This window comes from Prorops nasuta, unplaced genomic scaffold (assembly GCF_024137725.1).
Source record: "Prorops nasuta isolate Cenicafe-Biocafe unplaced genomic scaffold, Cenicafe_Pnas_1.2 PNAS00021, whole genome shotgun sequence".
NCBI classification, from domain to species: domain Eukaryota; kingdom Metazoa; phylum Arthropoda; class Insecta; order Hymenoptera; family Bethylidae; genus Prorops; species Prorops nasuta.
Window position 1 is genome coordinate 2150589 of NW_027116818.1, and position 24187 is coordinate 2174775.

Consider the following 24187-nt stretch of genomic DNA (forward strand, 5'->3'; position numbering starts at 1 on the left):
GCAGCTGTCTCGGGAAAAATATACTCGGTTACTCGCTCACGTGTAGCTTACTGTTACTACTTATTGACACGAGACTCGGTTGTCTCCTGATATAGAGGCAATACAGGCAGTGCGTACCAACACATTCACAATGAAGTAAAAGTGCGTGTAACTGTAAAGATGCGAGTACACGGCGCGTGATATGCAAGCGCGGCGTGTCCACCGCATAGTTCAATAGGTCACGTGCGATCTATGAAACTGTTGAGTGGAATTCCTCAGTGGATGCGCCACGTGTGGATCAGACGTGCGACTTATGGAACTGTGGTGTGGACACGCCGTGTACTCGCACCTTCGGGGTGTGTACCGACCCTGACTGGAGAACCAACTGGACGTTTAAGGTCAAACTCAATTTTTTTTTAGAGGGCAAAGGGAATATATTAACGCATAGCAAAGATTTAATATGTGATCTTTATTTTTCATCGTTTTAATTGGTCTCCCTTCGATCAATATTTTGCTACTAATAATTTTTCACCCTACGATTTAAAACAGTTTTTAATTTGTAATTGAAAATTTTCATGGAAAACTGGAGTAGTTTGATAAATTTGGCAAAGAATAATGGTTTAGCGTGAGAGAAAATTATGAGAAATGTTGATAGGTTCGCTTAAATATTATCTTCGCAGGTAAGCTTATTGAGAGAGAGAGAAAGACGAGTATAATTATTGATAATTAGTAGTTACGATTACAGAGCCGACCGAGAGAACAGGTTTAGTCGTTCTTCGTTCTTTCCCAACCTTTTTCCTCGACGTTTTTTCTTCCCCCTTTTTGTTCAACGACCGTTATGCCTCACGCGGCCTTGCAACTGCAGATATATAAAATAGAAACATAATAGTTGCAACCATTACTATTATAATTGACTAGTTTTACGCACCTCTCCGAGAGAGTTTCTTTTGTCTATAAATATCCGAAGTGTAATAATTTTTCGAGGTGCATTCTCTGTTCTTAAAATATAACACCTTTATACAGATATTATTTTGTATAGAGTAGTAGCAATTAAGGAAGAAAAAATGAACTAGTTATATAGAAGGATATTATTTTAAGCGTATTTTTTCAGTCAATTTATTTCGATCCATACATAATTTCCCGAGGGAAATGTACCCTCGACAGCTGCGTGACGCCAGACATCCTGATTGGTCCTTTAATTTCCACTGTTTCGTTTTCAGTGAGGCTGGATGGAATAAAAATAGAACAGGAAATTTAGAGGAGACCACAAACTATATAATGGAAAATTCTATTTGTCATTAATTTTATTTTTTCTTTTTTTTTTGTTGTTTGCTTATATCAACCTTGAATTTTAAATAGTTCGATATTGTGCCACGTGTGATAAATTTTAAAAATTCTTCTAGTGACCGATCAGTTCCACGTATCGAAAGTGATAAGACTTTCCTCTATTAGTTACTTGACGAATAACTTTAACCATGAAAGTAAAAACACTTTTGAAGTTATTTTTCTACTTACCTTGGCGAGTGATTTACATTTGTGTACGCTTTAAAGAAAAACGTAGTTATTATTATAAAATTATTGTATAATTCAAAATACAAATTTATAAGATTAATCGTAGGTTATAAGCTAACCATATAATTGTCATAATTAAATTTACAAAAAATAATTAGTGTGATCCATTAGTTAATTGTAATTTATTTTCAAGATTCAATGCTTTTTGTTATTGGAATATACATTGAAAAAAAATAATTAACCCAATAATGTTGCTTTGAATAGTTATCAATTATAAGAGTACTTAGTTGCAATTAATTGTTCGTAAATTAATAATAATCTCATTGATAGTATTCAAATGAAAAATTACATAAATAAATAAAATAATTTTTGAGCTCAGTATGTATCTGTGTATAATATATAACTATATATCCATTAACAATACAAATTATAATATACACAAAACTTCCTATCATATATAGGAATATAATTTTGAAATTCAATTTGAGACAAATTTTTCCATTCAAAAGTTTAATAACGAGGAGCAATTGATAATAATGATAACATATCATGTTTTTTTTATTGAAAATCAGAGAATGCCTGAATGGTGCGAAAAGCTCGATTTATAAGGGTACTCGAGCATCAAAATAGTCGAATAATATAAATCAGATCTAAGCTTAAGCGAGTAATTTAGCAGGAAGCCATTTTCCTTCGTGAATTTTGGCGGAATAAGCGCATCCCGGTGATAGAATAAAATGTGGTGTCGCATTGGAACGATTTTGTCTGGCCTGTTCCTTCCGGCTTGTGCAGATTTATCGAGTTCCTTGAATTTCTCTCATTATTTAGCTCGTGCGACAGCCCATTTTAAAGTGTCTCAGGAATGATGAATGTCTCTGTGGTAAACCGAAGAACCACCACCACCAATTGCTTTCCATCCCAGTACACACTTGGGCTCTTCAGATTTTTCATAAATAACGCGTGAATCTTGAGTAGTGCATTCATTTGTGTCTGTGTTTCGTCATATTATATTCAGCAGTGAATTCCATACAAAGTAGTAGGATTTATAGTGTAGATAGGAGGATTCTCTTCAGATTCTTTATAAATAATGCGTGAATCTTGATTGTACGTTTATTTACACGTGTGTGTGTTTTGCTATATTATATTCAACAGAGAATTCGATGTAATCGGTAGGAGAGAACCGTACACGTGTCGACGGTTTGATTGTCGAGCTAAAAGGCTATTGTGTCGGTATATTCCCCCCCCCCCCCCTCCCCTTCTTTCTCTCACTCACCAGTAGGTGAACTTCCGCTTTGTATCGAACCAACAGACGCGAATCCGTTTCCCACAAACCCCGTGACACGATTCTACCGTGATTCCTGCATAAACATCAAAAGCAAATCTACTCTCGCGCGGCATCCTCCGCGAAAACACGAAATTTTGCATGGATATACAGCCGAACCTGGAGTACGTAAAATCTAACGGCGCATCGAAATCGTAAAACGCAAAACTCGAGCTGCTATATATATATATATATATATATATATATATATATTTATATAATCTGTAAGGAAAGGAACTTTACACCGCCTGCACGTAAAATTAACACGCAAAAATCCTTTTAAGATCCTGTTAGCTCCTAGCGTATATGTACTATATATCTTTAGAATATAGTGGTTGGTGTACAAACCAATGGGAATCTAATTATAACTCACAGGAAGCTCGCGGTTTATAATTAGAAAAACAGAGAAAAAATGGTACGAGTATATTTAACGCGAATTGCTAATTTGTCTCGCATTTGTACATCTATAGTATATATAGAGCATATACACCGTGCAATTTGTTTTGTGAAAAATGAGAAATTTAAAAGACTGGTGGATTAACTTGTTGCGCGCGGTTCGCGTAAAACTTTAAGTGCAGGGAGTCGAAGGAAAATGAAACTAGTTGAAATTTAGCGTGACGTACGTGTGTGCGAGAGTTTTGTATACAGGAAGGGTTGTTGGTATATATAGAGTCCTTGCGTGAAAACCAGAATGGAAATGAGTTTGCTTTGGCGAGGTTTTAAATAGAATGATGAGATACGGATAATAGATGCACGCGGTAGAAGAGTTTCAATGGGAATGGGGTAGATATTTTTACGCAGCAGGAAAGAGGGGGAGAGGGTGGCAATCGTGGGAAGTTTTTTCAAGGAAACGCAGAGATCTCGGGTGATTAAATGTGTAAAGAATGAGACACTTATTACTCAACGCATAATTAAATTAATTGCTATACCGACTGTAGATAATATTATATATCACCAGAATTAACGCATAGAAACTACAATCTTTATTCTATATTTTAATTTCTATTCTATACAATTTACTTTCAGATAAATATCATAAAGTAGGAATCAAATCGCAGATACGAAGATTGATTTTGATTGGATGTTGAGAAAAGGCGATCGCCAATGGGACGTAGGGGAAGAGCCAGCCAGAGTCAGGCGGTTCCTTCGAAAGTGGAATCGCTTTATCCGAGAGCGATGATGAGTCGTTCTCGAGGAGGAGGCGAATGAGGGTGGGATATCGCGCGCGAGAGGGTAGCTTGCGGATATCCGCATTGTTTCGGCCCACGTAGCCAAGTCAGCTGACCTACATTTAGCGCCTTCTGAATATCAGGCCACTCGATATGGCCGACTATAAAAAAAGCACTACTGCCACCTCAACGACCCCTGCAGTTTCTCTCAGTCCCCATTGGACGCCACTCCAGCATGAGACGAGTCTCGAGCACCGAATTGCCACTCTCCACATCCTCCCTCGACCATATATCAGCCTTGATTCCACCAGATTCCGCCCCCCCCCCCCCTCCCTTCATCACCCACTGCTCCATACCTCTCCCTGATTCTCTTTAACACCTCTAAATTTCATTCCAACGCTACTAACATTTTCCAGAAAATTATAATTAAGATATATTTATAAAGATATTGTTTATATAATTAAATATTGTTTCTATATATGGAATGTTGATATCTTCTTATATTCTAATAGGGTCAATGAACTCTCATTTTTTTCTGGTTAAACTATTGGTATATTTAATTATATTACCCTGCCAGAACAAAATTCGAATTTTTCACGGTGCATAAATTTTCGTAGCGTCAAGTTTAGTGCTCGAAGCTGAGCAAGGTCGGACAGGCCGCAGGCTTCGTTCATGCGTAATATCTTTTTTTAAAAGTGTCTGAGAATGGATATGTATTAGTGGTCTTCCAGTATTCGAAGCACGTATATATATATATATATATAGCTAATAAGAAACTGCACGCTGTGGGAATGATTGAATCAAATGTCAATGACTCGTCAATATCTTATTTTTTCAACTTTTTCTCTCGAGCAGAAACTCGTCCTTTTTTATCCCTTTGATTTCCGGCTTTGCGGTATTCTCATTCGTAGCGGACGTTGAAGACCAAAGGTGTAAAAACAAGTAGGATCGGTCGTATTTATAAGCGACTCACTTCCGTCTCGATGGAATCGTGCAAGAATGCATGTATGTATAAAGCTGTCACGCGTTTACTTGACAAGGATTAATTCGACTTGTCACGATATACATTTAACTGGATTCAACTTTAGCCTCGTGTCGTGGGGTATAAAAAAAGACTTAGAGACAAGTGATATTTAAACTTTTCAATAGTGGATCCGATGCTTATTAAAACACTCTTGAGAATAGATGGAAAGAGATATTTATCTCTCTGCAATTATGAATAAAATGTAGTTAAATATTACATAATATTTTTCCGGAATCTCTTACTATTCGCGATCGGAAAATTTTTATCGCTAATTTTTATATCTTTTTGTTAACTACTGGGATGCACATTTTCTTGCACCTATATGTTCTATGGCGTTTTAATTGTCATTCTATACAGAATTTGTTATTTATTAAAACACTAGAACAATAAAACAAGAAGATGCTTAATTCCACTAAAATATTAGAGAGATATTAAATTTTTGTATACATTTGTGATATCATTAATAATTACAAATTAAGATAAAAATAAAGTTTTTCATACATAAGAGTTGATCCTCTTTAAAGTATAATTTAAATATTCAATTCGTGCAATATAAAGTTGGATACATTTTGCTATTATATAGTACTGTTTATACGCAGCTTTTAGAAGCAAACTTTTCTCGTGGTTCGTGAATAACACGTGACTCGAGAAACGAGAGTGCGCGAAAAGTGAAGAGAGCTCGGCGCTGGGCTCTCCAAGTCCCCACTAATCCCCAATCCCCAACCCCATTCCCAATGTAGCTGCTGCTGTCAACGATGTCCCGGGATTATCGCCTATCGGGACAGAAGCACACACAGCGGGACGCAAAGAACCAACTTACGATCTACCGCTATTTTACACCCAACTTAAATGTTGCCAGAAACTGGTATTGTTTGTTCTCCCTGTACTATTAATTAGGACTCTAATTTCCTGTTTCATCCTCATTTTTATTTATTCTGTTTCCAAAAGAATCGACGATCGATTTGTTTGAGGAAATATTATTTTTTTTATTTCTATTCCTGAGAGCAAAAGCGATGATAATGACAGGGTAATGAAAGGGAGTTTTAGAGGGGAGAAAAAAATTATCCTTTCTCTGACAATTGTTCTCTACCCTAATGGTACCAGAAGCAGGTATTTTCTTCTCCACGTTAAAAGCTCCATTCTCTGTATAACACAGGGAATGAGAGTCACAGTGGGGAGAAGAAAATACCAGATTTTGGCCAAACTAGGCCGGAGGAGACTTGCCACAAGCAGGTATTTTCTTCTCCCCACCATGAATCTCATTCCATGCATTACACAGAGAATGAAGCTTTTAGTGGGGAGAAGAAAATACTTGCTTCTGGTTGCTACACTGGAGTAGAATACAATTGCCAGAAAATACCAGATTCTGGCCAAACTAGGCCGGAGGAGAGTTGCCAGAAGCAGGTATTTTTTTCTCCCCACTACAGCTCCTATTCCCTATATAACATACAGAGAATGAAGCTTCTAATGGAGAAGAAAATACCTGCTTCTGGCAACTCTCTTCTGACCTAGTTTGGTCAGAATCTGATATTTTCTTCTCCCCACTATGACTCTCATTTCCTGCGTTGCATATAGGGAATAGAGATTTTAGTGGGGGGAAGAAAATCCCCGCTTCTGGCAACTGTGCACTCTACTAGTACATCAGAGCACTTAGCAGTCTCCCAGCACTTCGGTTAACTCGAGTAGTCTCTGTTTCGCTGTTCAGTCGTCCCGGGCGATTCGCGCGGCTCGCCTCGGCTAGTATCATTACGCAGGACGGCTCTTCGTTCAACGGTTCTCGAAGCCGTGAACCACGTGTCTCTTACTTTCATTCCACCCCGCTTCGAAACAAAACTATAAGGTCGAATGATAAACGTTGCGTCAAATAAATCCAAAAAATTCAACCTGTCGCGAAACTAAATCAAAGTTATGTTGAAGTTTGGCATTTATCTCTTAGGCCGACCTGGTAGCACAAATTTAATGACAGTAGTTTCTGTGAGCAAACTTTGCCATCAGTGAGTGATCGAGAGTAGAGAATAGACACATGAGCAGGGCAAGTGGGAAGAACGACAGCGTGCCAAGTTAGAAGCGTGCGCTTACTCATCGGACAATCCAGGTACATATTCATATAGATATACAAATCACTCTGCTTGCAAGATTATTTTCTCAACGATGCAATGCAATGTCATTGACCCTTTTGAGCAAAAATACTAATAGGAACACAAGTTTGGACGAGGAGGATTTATTTATTAAATTGAGTTAAAGAATGGAATTGATGAATGAAGATTATGTATTTTTTTTATCAAGTTGGATTATACAGGGTCTGCCACATATTAATTGCCAGGGTATATAAGAAAAACTTAGATAAGACATTCCTCATTGCAAAGAGTAAAAAAGTCCGGAAAAGTTTTATAAAAAATGGAACATTTTTATAACTACGGAAATACAATACGGTTTTTCCATCTATATTCTGGAATGTTTCGAGTGAGAGATATTGTATAACCAAAGTAGTATAAACAAACGAAAAACATGGATTTTTTTATCAAGTTGAACTATTACAACCACAGCAGTATAGACAAACAAAGATCGTGTCTTTTTTCATCAATTATTGGACTATTATAACCAAAGCACTTTGGACAAACAAAGATCGTACATTTCTTCATCGAGTATTGAACTATTATAGTTAGAACAGTATAGAAAAATTAAGATCACGTATATTTTCATCAAGTTGAACTATTACAACCAGAGCAGTACATACGAACAAATAAGCTAATGCATTTATATCTCGAGGTCGGATTATATAACCGATAAGAGTGCATTAGTTATTAGAAAAACGAATGCTAAAAAATCATCAAGATCCAGTTTTTTTTAAGCAAAGACATTTACGACTCGATGAAAATTATAAGCCAGGAATGAGGACCCAACACTTTGAACGACGTTTACATTTGGTATCCGAGCCACGAAGACGAAAGAAGGTTCGCGTGGCTTGGCTTAATCGTATATTCCGAGAAGAGCGTCCGCTAATTCCGATGGAAACGGAAACTGAAGGGGATTATCCGTTGTTTCGCAAGACTTAAGCGTTAAAATTCAGAAGATACCACCCTCCGAGCAAGCAAACCAAGTTTCCGGCTACTCGGCGATGTTACATCACGCGCAAGTGGGACACGCCCGTTGTTATAAGAGAAACAAATATTAAACTACGGTCAACACGATATTTTTACCCTTTTTGTCGCGAATTTTCTTACGGCTTTCAAGCGTGTTCTTTCACATTCTGTCATTATTCTTCATCCAACTCAAAATATTTTATCAATAGGACCGTTTAAATTTTCATGTTTTTCAATATTTTAAAATATTGATGAAATATGTTGAGATTGATAAAGAATAATGATAGAATTTAAAAGAGCGCAATAGAAAACCGTAAGAAGATATGCGACAATAGATCTGTTTGTGTTTTTCATCATTTCCATGCAGTAATCCGAAAAGAAGATAATAATTTGTCTCGTTTTGTACCGATCGAAATGGGTTGATTTGATAGCTTATTAATCTTCGCAATTGTTGTTACTTTCTTGTCGGGTAGTTCGCGTGAGAAATTCTAACTCCTGTAGCAGCTTCTTATGTCGCCGCGACAAACTAATATTTTACGTGCTTGTGATTCACGGCTCGCGTGCTTCATTAATAGTCTCGTTAACGAACCGAATAAGTTTCGCGTTTCACATCTTGAGCAGAAGCAGCACGTGACGATGGCTTTTTAGTAAAACTGCCTGGAAGCCAAAGTTGCCCTGTAATCTTAGCCTAGACCTTCGTGAGAGAAGTTGGCTTAAAATTATACATACACCTATAAATTATCATTAAATCATTAATAATCCTTCTCCGAGCATGGAAATCAATTTTATTACGCGATGGACATGCATTTGTGTAGGTGACATGCAAGTATAATTATGCGAAAGGTGTCTGGTCGGTACAGGCTATACAGTGTGTAGACAATTTATTCGTTTATTACTAATTACTTATATGAGTGGTATGTGTGAAGTGAAATTAGCTACAATGTAAACAGATCAATTTAATGCAATAAAATTGTTTTAAAATGTTACAGTGCATCGAGAGGCTTTATCTCAGTGTATTTTTGATTATAAACTATTTTTAAAACGTTTAACTTGACCACGACCATCCTGTACAAAATTTGAAAGCCAAAGTCACTCGGTAATCTCAACCTAGACCTTCACGAGAGAACTTGGCTTTAAACTATGCATCTTGTTACCACCCAAGTATAGAAATTAATTTTATTACAGGATGGAGATGCATTTGTGCAGGCATCATGCCAGTAGCTATTCTAAATGCGTTTGTCAGTACAGGTTAGCATAGGAAATTGATTCGTTTAAATCTCGACTAATTTTACTTGGCATGTAACCCTTAGACCCTGTGAGCTCTACAGTAAAATCAGCTCTTAAATTGTTTTAATGCTTTGAAAGGTTTTATATATTCTTGTATCATAAATTGCAGACTGCTTGTAAAACCTTTCGTAAATAGCACGAAAAATTCTTTTAGAATACTTGTGAAGCTCCTTTTACGAAATAAAATAACTATTCTCTCTTGAACTCTCTTTAAAAACTCTAGAAACGTTTTCAAAATTGAATGAATGTTTAAAAACAAATGATTGCATGTTTGTCCAAACAAATGGAAGTCTACAAAAATTCGTTTGCTAGAGAGCTGGGTCAATTTAACTCCAATCTTACCTTAACTCACCATAGATCTTGCGATAGAATAAAATTATTCTATAAATATTTCTATAATACGTCGAAAGGCTTTATCCTCGTATATCATAAATTGCAGTTTGTTTGTAAAACCTTTGGCTCGACCGCGGCCTTACTGTAAAACGGTCCTGCGACAACCGTTAGATATCCTCGAATGTGCCTATGACTAAAGATTTCTGTTTCCCTGCGTCATCCTCATTGCAGCGTCTTATTACATCCGCGAATGTTGTTGGCCTTAACGTATAACGTGTAGCGTCGTCAAAAGAATTCAAGACGATTTCACAAGTTGGAAAACTTCATTATCGTCGAGATTGACGAGGTTTTCACGAAGGACGTTTAATAAGCGAGCATCGCTGATGATTTCATTCATGGAAAGATTGGAATAATTAGTGTGAACACGTGGTAAACTTTGCTGTCAACGCTGATTTTAATCGAAGAAACTGTTTCTTAGGAATAAATATAATTGACGACTACCTCATGATTCCCCCTCGCCTTGTGTATTGCGTTTAGTCATTTTCATAGAAAACGTTTATTAAGCGATCATCACTGATGATTACGTTCGTAGAATGATGAAATGATCAGATTGAACATATGGTAAATGTTGTGGTTAAACACTGATTTTAGCCAAAAGAAACATTTTCTTAGGAATAATTAAGGATCGTTTGACGAATTCCACCCCTTCGTATCGAACATAGTATATTTTTGGCGTGCAATCCTACAGAGTCAAGAAAATCTATTACTGTCACACTTTGGTATAAATTCGGTGATATAACATCTTCCTCCTGTAGAAACTTATCGATTAGTGGCACACGCGACATTCTGCCTAAATACGTTATCGCATGCGAGGTGAAATTTAAAAAACTGTAATACACGAAGAGTGAGAGTTGTATATTTTCTCTCTTGAATTTCGAATTGGCTTATATCGATCGAATATTTGATTTATAGCACGAGAAAAAAGCAAAAAAATCATAGATGAAATAGGAAGATCATGACCTATTAGAAACTACTCTCGAATATTTCGAAAGTTGTACGAAGGAATGTATATATGCATAGGATTTTTCGTAAGAGCACCAAGAGGACCAATCAATTATTATGCTTGGACAAATGTGAAAGTCAAAGTTTGCCTTTTCACACTCGAATCTCTGCGTTGTTTGCGTCTTCGAGACAAACACGAGTGATACATTGCGTGAAATTGGTTCGTATCAGCTCAACTATAGATATACCCACAATTGCAACTATTTACTGATATTTAAGCCTAATGATTTCTCGGTTTTTCTTTTACTTGCAACAGTGATAGAAAAACATAACATGTGCTTCTAAATATTGATCTTAATTACAACTCCTCGTTAATTTAAATGTTTATCTTATCACCTTGCATTAGAATAAAATTATTTTTAATAAGAATACATTTGTTACTAAATTAAAAAAAAAATGTTTAGCAATAACATGTTCGATTTCATGTTTTTGTAAGAAATTATTTCTTTATAATTATAAGTTAATCACTGTATAGAAATTTGATTGGCTTGCCAAGTAACAGCATAAAACGTACCTTCATTAAATCACTGTACGCAGTAATTTATATAACAAAAAAACAGCAAGGACAACTCGGTCGACCGTAAATGTATCAACCATCCTTAAGGTTTAACCGCAAAACCACAAGCAAAAAAAAATCTGTTATTATAATAGCGAATGAATTATTGAGAAGGCGAGAGAACTGGGAAGCATCGGCTATGCTAATAAAAGTAGCATAATTGGGGCTTGAAAGGAAGCGCCAAATAATTGGATTAATTATTTAGCCAACAATATAAAAGTACTCGCGAGTTGAGTGGTGGATCGAGCGTCCTTTCCTATCGCGATCGGAGTAGGAAGATGCTGAATATCGGTACATAGGGGCAGGGCAGGCCAGGCCAGGGCAGATCTTCTCGCACTTGCACTTTGCAAGTGGGCTTTAATGCGGTGTCCGCAGGTCTCCGCGTCACGAACGACGATCGATAAAGGCTTCCTGTCCCTGTCCTCCTCCCGGCATTTCCTCACCGCCACAACCATCAGTTTCCTTGGCACAAAGGGTAACCGTACGTAGCTGGTATGTAATGTTCAATGGGAGACAAATGCTATCTCGATGATGGAAAAACATTTTTCTCGCTAGATATAAACTTACGATACGAGTGATAGGAGCGAAGGAATCAATTTTTACATATATTTTTTTTTAATTTTTGCTGCTGAGGTTGAACAAAAGCACTGTGCAGTCAGTGGTAAGATGTATAAAGCTACGGTATTCTCTGCTGAGGGCAGCTTTATTTATGACAGTTGTGTGGTAAGTTCCTGTAACAGTCTCGGTAGAAAAGAGAAAGAGAGTAAAAGGTGAATATTTTGCCAGTGCATTCTTCGAGGATTCCAATAGCTTTTGTTTTTGATCGACAGTTTCATGTAAATTTACAGGCTAGACCACGAAACCTCAGGCTTATATTATAATACAGAAATCACACTTATCGCTTTGTTTCATATTATCACGAGGAAATTCTATACTAACGTATATATATATACACTAATTCTTAACGTTATGCTTATTACAGACATCCTACTTATGACTTTATTACATATTATTTCAAGGAAAGTTTATATATAGAGATGATCTTATTTCTTACTTTGTTAAGGAGGAGCCTTGTACTTTGAGAATTTAATATTTTTCTTAAATCAATAGAATTTTGTAATAAAAAAAACATAACAAATTGGAATATAAAATTTAAAAGTTAATCAATTATGCATAAGGCTATGTAAAAGAATTTTAATTGTTTTTTTTTTATTACTGTAAAAATTATTTAAACAAAATTTTCTAACGTACAAGGCTCTTCCCTATATTGACACAAAATTAAGCGAAAATAATCACGAAGAAGCATGATGTTTCTCGTCTCGGGAAATCAGAGCAGCGTACACACAGACATCTCACTTATCACTTTATTCCATATTATACCGAAGAAATTCTATACTTACGTATATATACATTAAATCTTAACGTCGTTTTTATTACAGACATCCTACTTATGTCTTTATTCCATATTATCTCAAGGAAATTCTCTACTTACCTTTATATACTAATTCTTAAATATTTCTTCTCTTGCATGTGTGTGTTACACCTACACTAAATCAATCGAAAAAAGCCACGAAGAAGCATGAAGTTGCTCGCTTTGGGAAATCAGAGCTGTGTGTATATATACACACATGTCCCCTTCATCACTTTATTCCATATACTATCTCGAAGAAACTCTATATTTCCTTATACACTAATTTTTATCACCGTGTTTATACATAGTACAGTCATATCCTACTTATGACTTTATTCCATATTATTTCAAGGTGATTCTGTACTTACCAATTTACACCAACATTCGCGTATTTCTTCCCTTATTAAATTGATAGAAAATTAAATGAAAAAAGCTACGAAGAAGCATGACGTTACTCGCTTTGGGAAATCAAATGTACAGATATATCTCCCTTATCAATTTATTCCATATTATCCCAAAGAAATTCTATATTTCGTTATACACTAATTATTATCATCGTGGTTATACAGACGTCCTACTTACTTTATCCCATATTATTTCAAGTCGCTTCTATGCTTACCCATTTACACCAACACTCATATTTCTCCTCTTTTTAAATTGACAGAAAATTAAATGTAAAAAAGCCACGAAGAATCATGACGTTACTCGCTTTCAGAAATGAGAGTTGCGTGTACATACTATATACATATATACAGCATACCGCGCGTATACTATATATAGTTGTTGGAGAAAATATATATTCCATCTGCCCCCACGATTTCAATGAGCTGGGGACTCACGGAACGGATTTCCTCTTCATTCGGAAACCTCCCACGAGAGACGACGTCGTCGTCGTCGTCGTCGTCGTCGTCGTCGTCGTTGGCGGTGGCGGCTGTGCTGGCATATTATAATAAAATGCGAGGGATAATAGAATTGTAAATTCGTTTAACCATCGTTATTTTCGCAGTAAAGTGCAACGTTTTACGAGGTTTCTTTCCCCGAATGGGCAAAAGTCCAGGCAACAATTGCACCGGCAACAAGTAAAACTTTTTCTCCTACTGGCGAATCTAAACTCTGCTGTATTTAAGAGATTTGCAAATTCGAGCGCGAGGGTAATTATGCAGCTGCGAGGATTCTTTAGCATATCTCGTGTGTACATCTTATCTCTCATGTTAAACTTTACTTGCGTCACGTTTTTCGTGCAAGGAAAACACTCGTTTATGGGAATATATGCAAGAGGCAATTTGCAAATGTACTCGCTTTGATAAAAAGAATATATATAGCTTTTAGACTTATTATTATTATTGCTCATGTGGGCTCTATCGGATCAGGTCGAGAATCCTCGATTAAAATTTTATTCCCACTGCAATACGTTCACCGTCCTCGTTTCATACGGGCTCTTTTTACTTAGTTATCAAATGTTATTAATTGTACAGAAAAAATATGATTTTCATGCAAAGAAAAAGTTTTCGATTATAACAATGTTCGTTATAATTTGGTTACTTCAAAACATCATTTTTGCACAGGAAGAATAAATATAATTTAAAAATATATGTTTGATAAAAGTTCAACATAATTTCAATCGACTAATTGCACAATTTTTTTTTCAATGCTCGTTTCTAAAACCCACATGACTTACGGATATGCTCGTAAGTCTATGTGGGCTCTATCGAGTCGGGTCGAGTAAACTTTGATTTTCACCACACGTTCCCTTTACTTCTTTGTCGAATATTATTGACTGTAAAAACTACATGGTTTTGTAATAGTTGATAATATTTTATAAAACGTTAAATAGAACTAGCATAGAGCGTAGATGGAGGAGCGTACAGTAGGAATCAACCTTAATGGAGAAACGTCTACCTTGCCGCTGCCTGCAAAATCTTATGTAAAATTCATCGAGTCTTGTGCAGTATACCTACTGTCTGAAAGCATCCTCTAGAATTAACCACTGCAGACTCGTTGCTCTCTAAAAATAAAAAGGAAACAAAAAAACACCAAAAGGCTATATACTCACGTGCTTCTCCAAATAAATTCTTCAGGAAATTAGAGTGTAGGCGTATATATACATATGTATAGAAATTCGTTGCTTTGGAATTATCAAGAGTATTTAGTGTATGAAACTTTAAAGCTCTTGGCATAGACTGAACGAAATGTTTACAATCTTACAAAAAATTGTAATCTCGTAGTTTCTGAGATACATGAATTTTTAAGTCTTCGCACTCCAAGGTGAATAAAAAAAGAACACCCTATATATTTAACGAGGGAGAAGTTTGAAAATAAAAATTAAATGTTCTTCGATTCTTATCTCTTCATCTTGACCTTTGCAATGGTCGAACGTATCAATTGACACTTTTCTTGCTATAGCAGTTCCACCAATCGATGGTCGCTCTCTATATACCTATCCTTATATATATATATAAACCTATACACATGTGTAGTACCAAGCATTACATACGAGTGTAGAAATCCTCAAAATAACCAGTTTACAATTTGTTTTGATTATACAGTGCAGGAAAAGTCTATTTTTTCACTCGTAGTGAAAATCGAAATCAAACCGATCGATTTGTTCGACATAACGAGGGGAATGAAATCGTGTGTGCAGGGAAAAGCGAGTGTTGCTTCGTGAGCCTTGACCTTTGAACCTTGAACGTGAAATAATTATATTGTAACGCCCCCCCCCCCCCCCCCCCCCACAGGCTGTAGGAAAACACATGGTGCTCCGCCTTATTGTGTGCGCTACGACAAACGGAAGTCGCGTATCGTGTTTATAATAGCGATAGTCTCTGCACCACTATGGCTTTTACGCGCATTCCTCGAAACTTCCCCTGCACGCACACATTGAAAGTCTGCACCGGAAACGAGCATTTTTTTCTCCTGCACGTCTGTGCCGTCCGCGCCGACCAATTTAACGAGTCGACGGGAAAATCCTGCTAAAGCACAGAGATATTTATGTAAGCAATTAACCACACACCGGGGCACCGTTAAAATTCATTTATCGCGCAATTACACGAATATAGTTATTATAAACACAACGACGCTTCGCACGGTAGCGCTAAATTTTTATCTCGCTACTTTTTAATCGCGTAAATTTCACGCACCGAACCTCGGACGCGCGTCAAGCTCGCAATACTCAAGTTTATATACATGTAACAAGTTTTTCTTTAATTACTATGATTATCGTTTTGTCAAATTTGCAGCTCAAGGTTTTTGTTATGAATTTGCGTTATATCGCGAAGAAAAGTGATTTATATTTATTATTACTAAATTGTTGTAGAATTAATCATGTAAATTGATAACGTTTGTTGCGAATGGCAGTATATAAGGTTATTGTCTACGAACATCGTTGTAATTTTACGAAAAATGCTGCAGTTGGGGTAGTTTCTATTGATTAAAGTGCAGTAGTAATTAATTACGGAAGTAGTGAAAAAGCCAGCGTTTTTGCAACCGCTCACAAAATTTTTATTTGTTCATCGAGAGAGCAGAGCACACCTCTTCGCTTACAATGTAATTAATTCGTACCGACAGGCACAGCGTTAATTATATTCCATGGCGAATCGGAAGTTGGCCTTACGAGGCGATAATCTGTTGCCAATTAACACGTTCCTGTTAGCAGCTTAATTCCTCCTTCGTTAACGCGTGAATTTAAAGATTCTTTAGTTTGATTGCAAAATTTGTAGAAATAATGAAAATATTTTTATATTCACATTATTGTACGATGAGATATATAACGTTGAAGTAATGGAAGTAGTAATTTTTCTTTGTCTTTTCCAGGTTGCTTGAAAATGGAGGACCATCGGATACACGTTTCTTCTACCTTGAGGTAATTGCGCGTTTTTCGCGTTAATTCATATTTCTTCGTCATTGTCATTCTGTCGTTCCCCCCACCCCCCCCCCCCCCCCTCTTTATAATCCAAACCGAACATTTTTCAAGTTTTTCGTCGACATTGATTAGCTCGTTTAATTTAACATATTAATAATAATATTCAGAATGATAAATTTACGTAATTACATAGTGAAATGTGTAAATATATTATTTTAAGCATTGCAAGAAAATCTTAGTTTCCGTATCGATTAATTTCTGACGACTGAAAAATTGTAATAGAGACGATATAACTGGTTTATACGAAAAATATAAAATGATGAAATTTGTAAAATTTATGTGGAAGAAGAAGAAAAAATAATATGTTTTATTCACATTTTTGACTATATTAATTTTAATCCAGAAAATCTCATTGGTTTTCCAGGCCGGGTGAATTTCCAGCGGCTGAAAAGTTTCAAGGAAAACCATGTAGTTGATCCAATAGCGAGTGAATCGTATAGTAGCGTGTCTAAGAATAGTAACCCTGGGAAATAGAAGTTTCGTTTTCAAGTCTGGTGTGCGCGCGCGATATTTCGTATTGGACGATGAATCCACTCGGGTCCCGTCGATATATTTATCGTATATGACCAATAAATAATGGGAAGAGGATAGACGAAAGTAGAAAAGTAACTGACTCGAGTTCTGGCAACCGTTCAAGAATCTTGAAACTTTCTTTTGCGTCAGACTATTCGTCTAATCGTTAATCGATTCCAATCGATACGAGCCTCAGCAACGATGTTTTATAATAACTTATTTTATACATGTGTGGAGTTCTATATATGCAACAATTAAGAAAGAAATTTCTTCTGTTTCAGAATGATCCTCTAAGAATGCCACTATGAGAGGTAAGAATTATTCATCGAACATTTTATTGGACGGAAAACAAGAAAGGCATAAAATATTAATTAATACGAGAGTTATTTGTCGATCCAATTTGGTTTCAAACTATTTTGGAAGAGTTCTTGCTTGCACTTGTATTTGCTACAGTAATAAATCTTCAGGTCGTTTATTTTAATTCTGTCCAAAGTAATAACGTAAAAATTCATTTATTTTTGTTACTGCACAACGAATATAATTTTTTTACATTTAACCTTTATTTAGTAAAATAAAAAGCAATTTGTAAAAGAATCTCTTGCAAAAATGTTATATCTCGTATAATTACGTCGATGCATTATTTTGACGTTCACGTACGTTCTGGAGCGATTAAAGCAAACACTCTATATGTATAAATATTTGTGCTCCACGAACAAAGAACACGTTGAAATATAATTACAGGATGGAAGACGCCCTCTAAGCCTGGATAAATAAATAGTCTTCTATCAGCAGACCGTTGATAAATTTTATCGTTCAGCTCCGAACAGATCCATATAAATATATGTAGATTTTAATTTATACCAGTGGCTGTGTGGTCTCTAGGAAGCTTATCAGTGTAACGCCCAAATATTCCTTCCTGAAACAGTCTCAACGTCGAATAATAAAATAATTATTAATTAAAATATTCACAAAAAATCAATGTAATTAACGAGTCTTTGTAAGGAAATATTTATAATTAACTGCAGGAGTGGGCAGATTGTAATTTAAATCAGTAATACCATAGGAAGCTTATCAGAGTGTAACATCCAAATATTCTCTCCTGAAGCAGAGTCTCAACGATAAATAATACAACAATTATTAATTAAAATATTAAATAAAAGCCACTTTAATTAACGAGTCGTTGTGAGGAAAGGCCTATAATTAACTGAAGTGTGTAGACTAAATTCTTTTCTATCCCTCGCATCGAGGGATAAATATTTGCTTTTGCTGTTTGCTGCTCGTAATTCTGAAGCATTGAGTGTGCAAGTTAGCAAGCTGGAGTGGCTCTGTGCAGGCTGTGTCGTGCGGAAATCTTGAAGCATGAACATCTTTTTCTGCAGATATACTTGTGGAATGGGGAAAAGTGTAATATCGATCGTGTCTTTCTAGGAAAAGCTCACGAGGCAGGCGTGCTGCAGGGAGCTTTCGTAAAGCACTTGTATACGAGAAAGAAGTTGGGAAACTCGGGAGGTAAATAACTCTAGTGCTCGTAAATGTTTCTTCACCCTATAGCATTCCATTCACGCATCTGCTTCATCTTTGTTGCGTATCAGTGTAGAAAATCGTTAAGTATTGTGTGCTTGTAGAGCGGACAATTCTCTCACGTATAGATATAATAGCATTAATTTTTATTTTCTTTCAATCCTAATGCAACGAAACACTATTATTTTTAATTATTTATTCAATCCAAAAGGATGTAGCTAGTTTTATTTTTGAGGAGAGACGTATACTATATATATTAAGCTTTGGAATGAACGATTTGTTGATAAAACTGAGTCACGAATCTTATTATCCTCGAACGAAAGTAATCCACGTTTGTCTATACTCTGTAAGTGAAGCTGCGTCCAATACAATTACCTGTCATCGCGTTTCAGTTGCGGCTTCTTCAGAATCCCGTAGAATCCTCCGTGTCCACGCCACACCTGCTTCGCTTTCAACGAAATTCAATTAGTTCCTCCGTTCGCGGATCTTCGAGAGGAAGCCTTATATATATAGATCACTCTGTAATTTCTTCTTTAACCTAAACCTGTCTATATAATGTATCTACTTTTTATCTCTCTTAATTTTTTTCGACGCGTTATTAATGATTCTGCTGATGAACAAATTTTTTCCTCTTTTCATCATTATTATTATATTAGTTTTGGAGCCCAGCTAACGAGCTAAAATCGATCCAGCTATATATATATATATATATATATAGGGTAGTGGTGATCTTACAGCTGCAAGACAATCTAATCCCATGGTCGTTAAATTTACATAATTCGGTCTCCGTGTCTCCGTAATTCACACGGAATTAAATCGTATTATATATATATATATATATAGTATAGACAGTATTTTGCGGTGCAGAATCGTTAACTCAATAATATGCCAAGAAATTAGAGAGCTGCGCAGGCTTTTGGTAAAAAGACGATATAGAGTAATTTTCTCGTTTATTTTGAAGAAGATTCTTTGATCCAAGTAAATCTTTAATCTAACAGAGACGTAAATAAATATTATTTCAACCTAATCCATTTTAATCCATTTGCAATTATACATTTCTTTGTTATCAGATAAATATTTATTTAAGACTTTTCAATTAAACAGTTATTTAAATAAAAATGTATCTTTGTCAGTGTAGGAAAAGATAATCGCTGTGTTAAATTTATATTGTTTATATAATTCGATTCCTTTGTATCTCTGAAATGCATACGTGATCAAATATTGTTTATAAAATAATATATGCGCCATGCATTTTGTATTGCAAAATCGTTAACTGTCGATAAAACTGAAAAATTAAAGAGCTACACAATAGCTTTAGTATATATAGGAATACGAGGATAGAGTGATTTTCTCGCTCGACGTTTTTTCTTCTACCGCACTGTGAGAAAAGATAATCGCGTTATTAAATTTGCATAATTCGATCCGCCCCTGGTGCGAAATTAAAGTGTAGGCACAGAGCGATGTGTCTGTGCCTGTACCGTTACGGTATATATCTTCCGCGGGAAAATAGCTACTTGTGTTAACTCACCTACTAACGCCAATTATGTATTAACACTGAATTTACTGTACTTCCAACGCAACGGGAGAACGTGCTTGCTTCCTCGCGAAAACTTGGCTTGCTACAGATAAATTCTGTCTTCGCGGGATCAAGCATAAACATCCATGAGTAAAGCAAAATGAATGTTAAAAAATAGAAGAAAAGTTACTCATTCCTATAATGAATTTTTAACGTTAGATATATTGGCTCTACGAGTTTATTATAATATATTAATTAATTTAATTATAGAAAGTAATTGAAATCAATGTTTCCTCATTCATTGGCATCGGTATAAGCACCACGCTAGCTGTGCTTAACTTTTTCCTAGATTCGCCTTATTAATAATACATTAGCATCGTATTATATGCAGCAAGAATTATTATCTGATTTTATATCTGTAAAGAGAGATATATATAGCTACACGGTAGCTATTTTTGAACATTGTGCATAGTTACAGGAAAGCCTGTGTCGATTTAATGCATACTAATTGCTCTCGCTATACAACTGGTTTCATAAATCCACTCTTTAGACATTTTGGTCTGCTCGTCCATTTGTTCAGTCGCGTGATCGATAGGGAAAGCGAATACATTTTATGTGCTGGTTGGTAGTCATTAGCTATACAGATTGCTTCGGTGACATTAGGTCAAAATTTGAAAGATTATCGAGAATTTCAAATGAAATTCTGTTTACAACGAATGCAAACCTTCTTTAATCAGTGCTTTCTTCATACTTTGATAATAAATTGCCAGTTCTACGTTTACCATAGATAATGTTAATTTCGAGAACGAAGAGGATCACCTTGAAGAGGCAGCAGATTTATTGGAAAAGAGTTAAGCATAAATGCACGATTAAAATATGTAATGGTGAATGAAGAGGATTTGTATCAATTTTAGACTTATAGTTTCTTAAAAAAAATCTTTTTTTCAGCATCTATTGGAGCACATTGTTATATTTTATTTGTAGGACTTAGTTGGTTGTTGAATGTGAAATAAATTTACGTGAAAATGTCAGGAATCTTAATTAACTCACACTGGTGAGTTATGTAAAAAAAATTGTTTACAGGGGTAGCATCAGGAGTGGTTAGATCAGGTCGTGGAACTCTACTGAGGACCCTCGCCCTCGTGTTCCTAGCGACGTTTCTCTGGCTGCAGCTGCACGTGATAAGTTTAACTGGTCGGGATACTTCTGGCCAGTCGACCGCCAATGAAACACTGTTCGCCTTGGTCCCGCAGGAACTGCACAGGTAATTAATCGCCCTTCTTACGGAACCAGTAATTTGCGAAAACAACTTATGCCTATATTGTATATACCTAAGTTAGTGAACGTATATTGTAATAGGCTCGATTAAATGGGAGAATCGGCGAACGTAACTCTGTAACTGGAATTTGCTGTTTGCGGTAAACGTCCTCCTCCTGCTCTTCCGTTTCGTTACGAATCGCACGCCAGCTCCGAGTTATTCCGGCTCGATGACGTTTACCTTCAAACTGCTGCAATTCCAGTTATGCCAGGGCAGTGCAACGAGATTTCCACGAATGCTATTATTCGCACGCGCTCAGGAGATATAGTGTATTAGGCTCGAAATAATGTTAAATTTAATGTAGCAACGGTTTTCATTCCAATCACCGATTTTGCAGGTTTTTCACAGAGAGAACGAAGCCTTGTTCGTTGTACGGTATTAGTTTGACAATAATGGGAAATTTAATGTAGCAACGGTTTTCATTTCAATCACCGATTTTGCAGGTTTTTCAAAAAGAGGAGGAAGGCTTCTTCTTTGTACAATATTAGTTTGAGAATAATGGTAAATTTAATGTAGCAACGGTTTTCCTTCCAATCACCAATTTTGCAGGTTTTTGAAGGAGAGGAGGAATGGTTCTTCGTTGTTGGCGAACGGGACTTCCGGTAGTTTCAACGAGTTGGAGATAGATGAGATTCGTCGTAATATCGAGAAGGTGAACACGGAGCAGCGAGTTTACAACGAAGAGGCGTTCGGGCCGTTGTCCACGGACGCTCCTGTGATAGTCGTGCAGGTGCACTCAAGGTTGACCTACCTGAGACACTTGATAGTATCGTTGGCGCAGGCCAGGGGCATCGAGCAGGCTCTTCTCGTTTTCAGCCATGACGTGTGGCACCCTGACATCAACTACCTCGTGCAGAGCGTCGACTTTTGTCGGGTGATGCAAATTTTCTACCCTCATAGCATTCAGACCCATCCACACACCTTCCCTGGAGAGGATCCTCGGGACTGTCCTCGAAATATTCACAAGGAGCAGTAAGACAGCATTTTTAATACTTTCTCTCTCTTTCAAGCTATCCATTTATAACTTTGAGATTAATGGGTACCAATTGGGAAAATTTATAACAAGAAAAGGATTTTAAGACTAAAATCCCAATACATATTTTCCCTATCGCCTTTATTTTAGTATTAATTAATTAAATTATTTAACTAGGCGAGCTTGAGATTGGAAATTTATTGGGGTTTTAGTCTTCAAATCCCTTCCACCTCCTAACTTTTCCCAACGAGCACCCATTAATCTCAGACCCTTTATAATGGAAACAATACATTTAATAATACGTGCAAAGTGAGCATAAAGAGCACCGGGCGCCAGCCATATGGAAAATGGATCCAGGGTCAAATTGGCTGAAACTCTATAGATATTGTACATCATAATCTCGCGATTAAAAGTGTAAACGAGCATAAAGTCCGAAATCCATCCGATTTCGAATTATCGGACGTTAAACATGGTAAAATGAGATTATTGAGATTATTCTATTTCATAGTATTCATGGCTTTAATTATTTAGGATCGTATTTGCATGTGTGTGCGTGTGTTCTTGTATTCGGTACAGCGTCGCATTATAGCATTATTCAATGTACTATGACCGGGTTTAATGATGACATTCAAGCTAAGCAATGGCTCTCTCAACCATGCCACCCAATAACTAAACGTTGTTGTATGCTTTTGAGAGAATCTGGGTAGCATGTTGGGAAAAGCTCTTATCTCGTTCGGTTGGCATCATCGATACCGGTGATTATACATCGAGTGACGCTAATGCTGATGCTGAACGCACCGATTACAAGATCACACACACTCGGCACATGTTTGCACACACAAATGAAATCCTCAAATACAACCCTGAAGAACCAACGTCATGGATATTCTAAATTAAACTACATCCTCAACATCTTCATTTCGACCATACTCAACGCGTCCAATAATTCGTGATTGGATTATTTCTGGACTTTATGCATATTGGAACTATTAATCAGGATCTTATGACGTCAATGCAATAAAGTTATAACCAATCTAACCAGGACCCATTTTCCATGATAGGACTGTGTCCTTTTTGCAGTAAACTGAAAATGTTTCATTCGCAGGCTTATTCGTCACTCTTGCTCCCTCCAAGTTTCGTTCAAAATTAATTCTCATGTTGACAGAGCGCTGAACCTAAAATGCACGAACGCGAAGCATCCTGACCTATATGGTCACTACAGAGAAGCAAAGTTCACGCAAACTAAGCACCACTGGTGGTGGAAAGCCAATAGAGTGTTCGACCAACTAGCAGTAACGAGAAACCATACAGGGATGGTACTGTTTCTCGAAGAGGATCACTACGTAGCCGAGGATTTCCTGCATGTTCTGAGGCTGATGGAACGCACCTGCAAACACAGTTGCGAAAGGTGCAACGTCCTGTCCCTAGGGACTTACCTCAAGACTTACAATTACTTTGCAGATATCAGCCGAAAGGTAAGCAACTTAAAGAGGAAATCGAACAATCCCGCCTAATCCGCTGGTCACGCTCGATACAATCAATTTACTCCGCCACTCTGCGCGATTATTGACATATTTACGGTTTCATGACGTCATTGGATCATTTGCGAAAAGTTGGATGATGCGAGCACGTTGCACTAATTATAATTGTGGATTTGAGCGAGTGCGAGTGAGAAAGGGGCCGGGATATTTTT

The 24187-nt window shown here is 36.5% G+C and overlaps 1 protein-coding gene across 2 annotated transcripts in view; it reads left to right on the top strand.

The window, feature by feature from the left end:
* Mgat2 (alpha-1,6-mannosyl-glycoprotein 2-beta-N-acetylglucosaminyltransferase) overlaps window positions 1-24187 on the top strand; it is a 29461-nt gene that overhangs the window by 1660 nt on the left and 3614 nt on the right. For both annotated transcript variants that reach the window (XM_066739502.1, XM_066739503.1), the window contains exons 2-7: window positions 16545-16593; window positions 17448-17477; window positions 18595-18675; window positions 21287-21467; window positions 22071-22493; window positions 23660-23969. In XM_066739502.1, coding sequence (XP_066595599.1) covers window positions 17471-17477; window positions 18595-18675; window positions 21287-21467; window positions 22071-22493; window positions 23660-23969 — 1002 coding nt within the window. In that variant the 5' untranslated portion in view covers window positions 16545-16593; window positions 17448-17470. The remainder of the gene's footprint in view (window positions 1-16544; window positions 16594-17447; window positions 17478-18594; window positions 18676-21286; window positions 21468-22070; window positions 22494-23659; window positions 23970-24187) is intronic.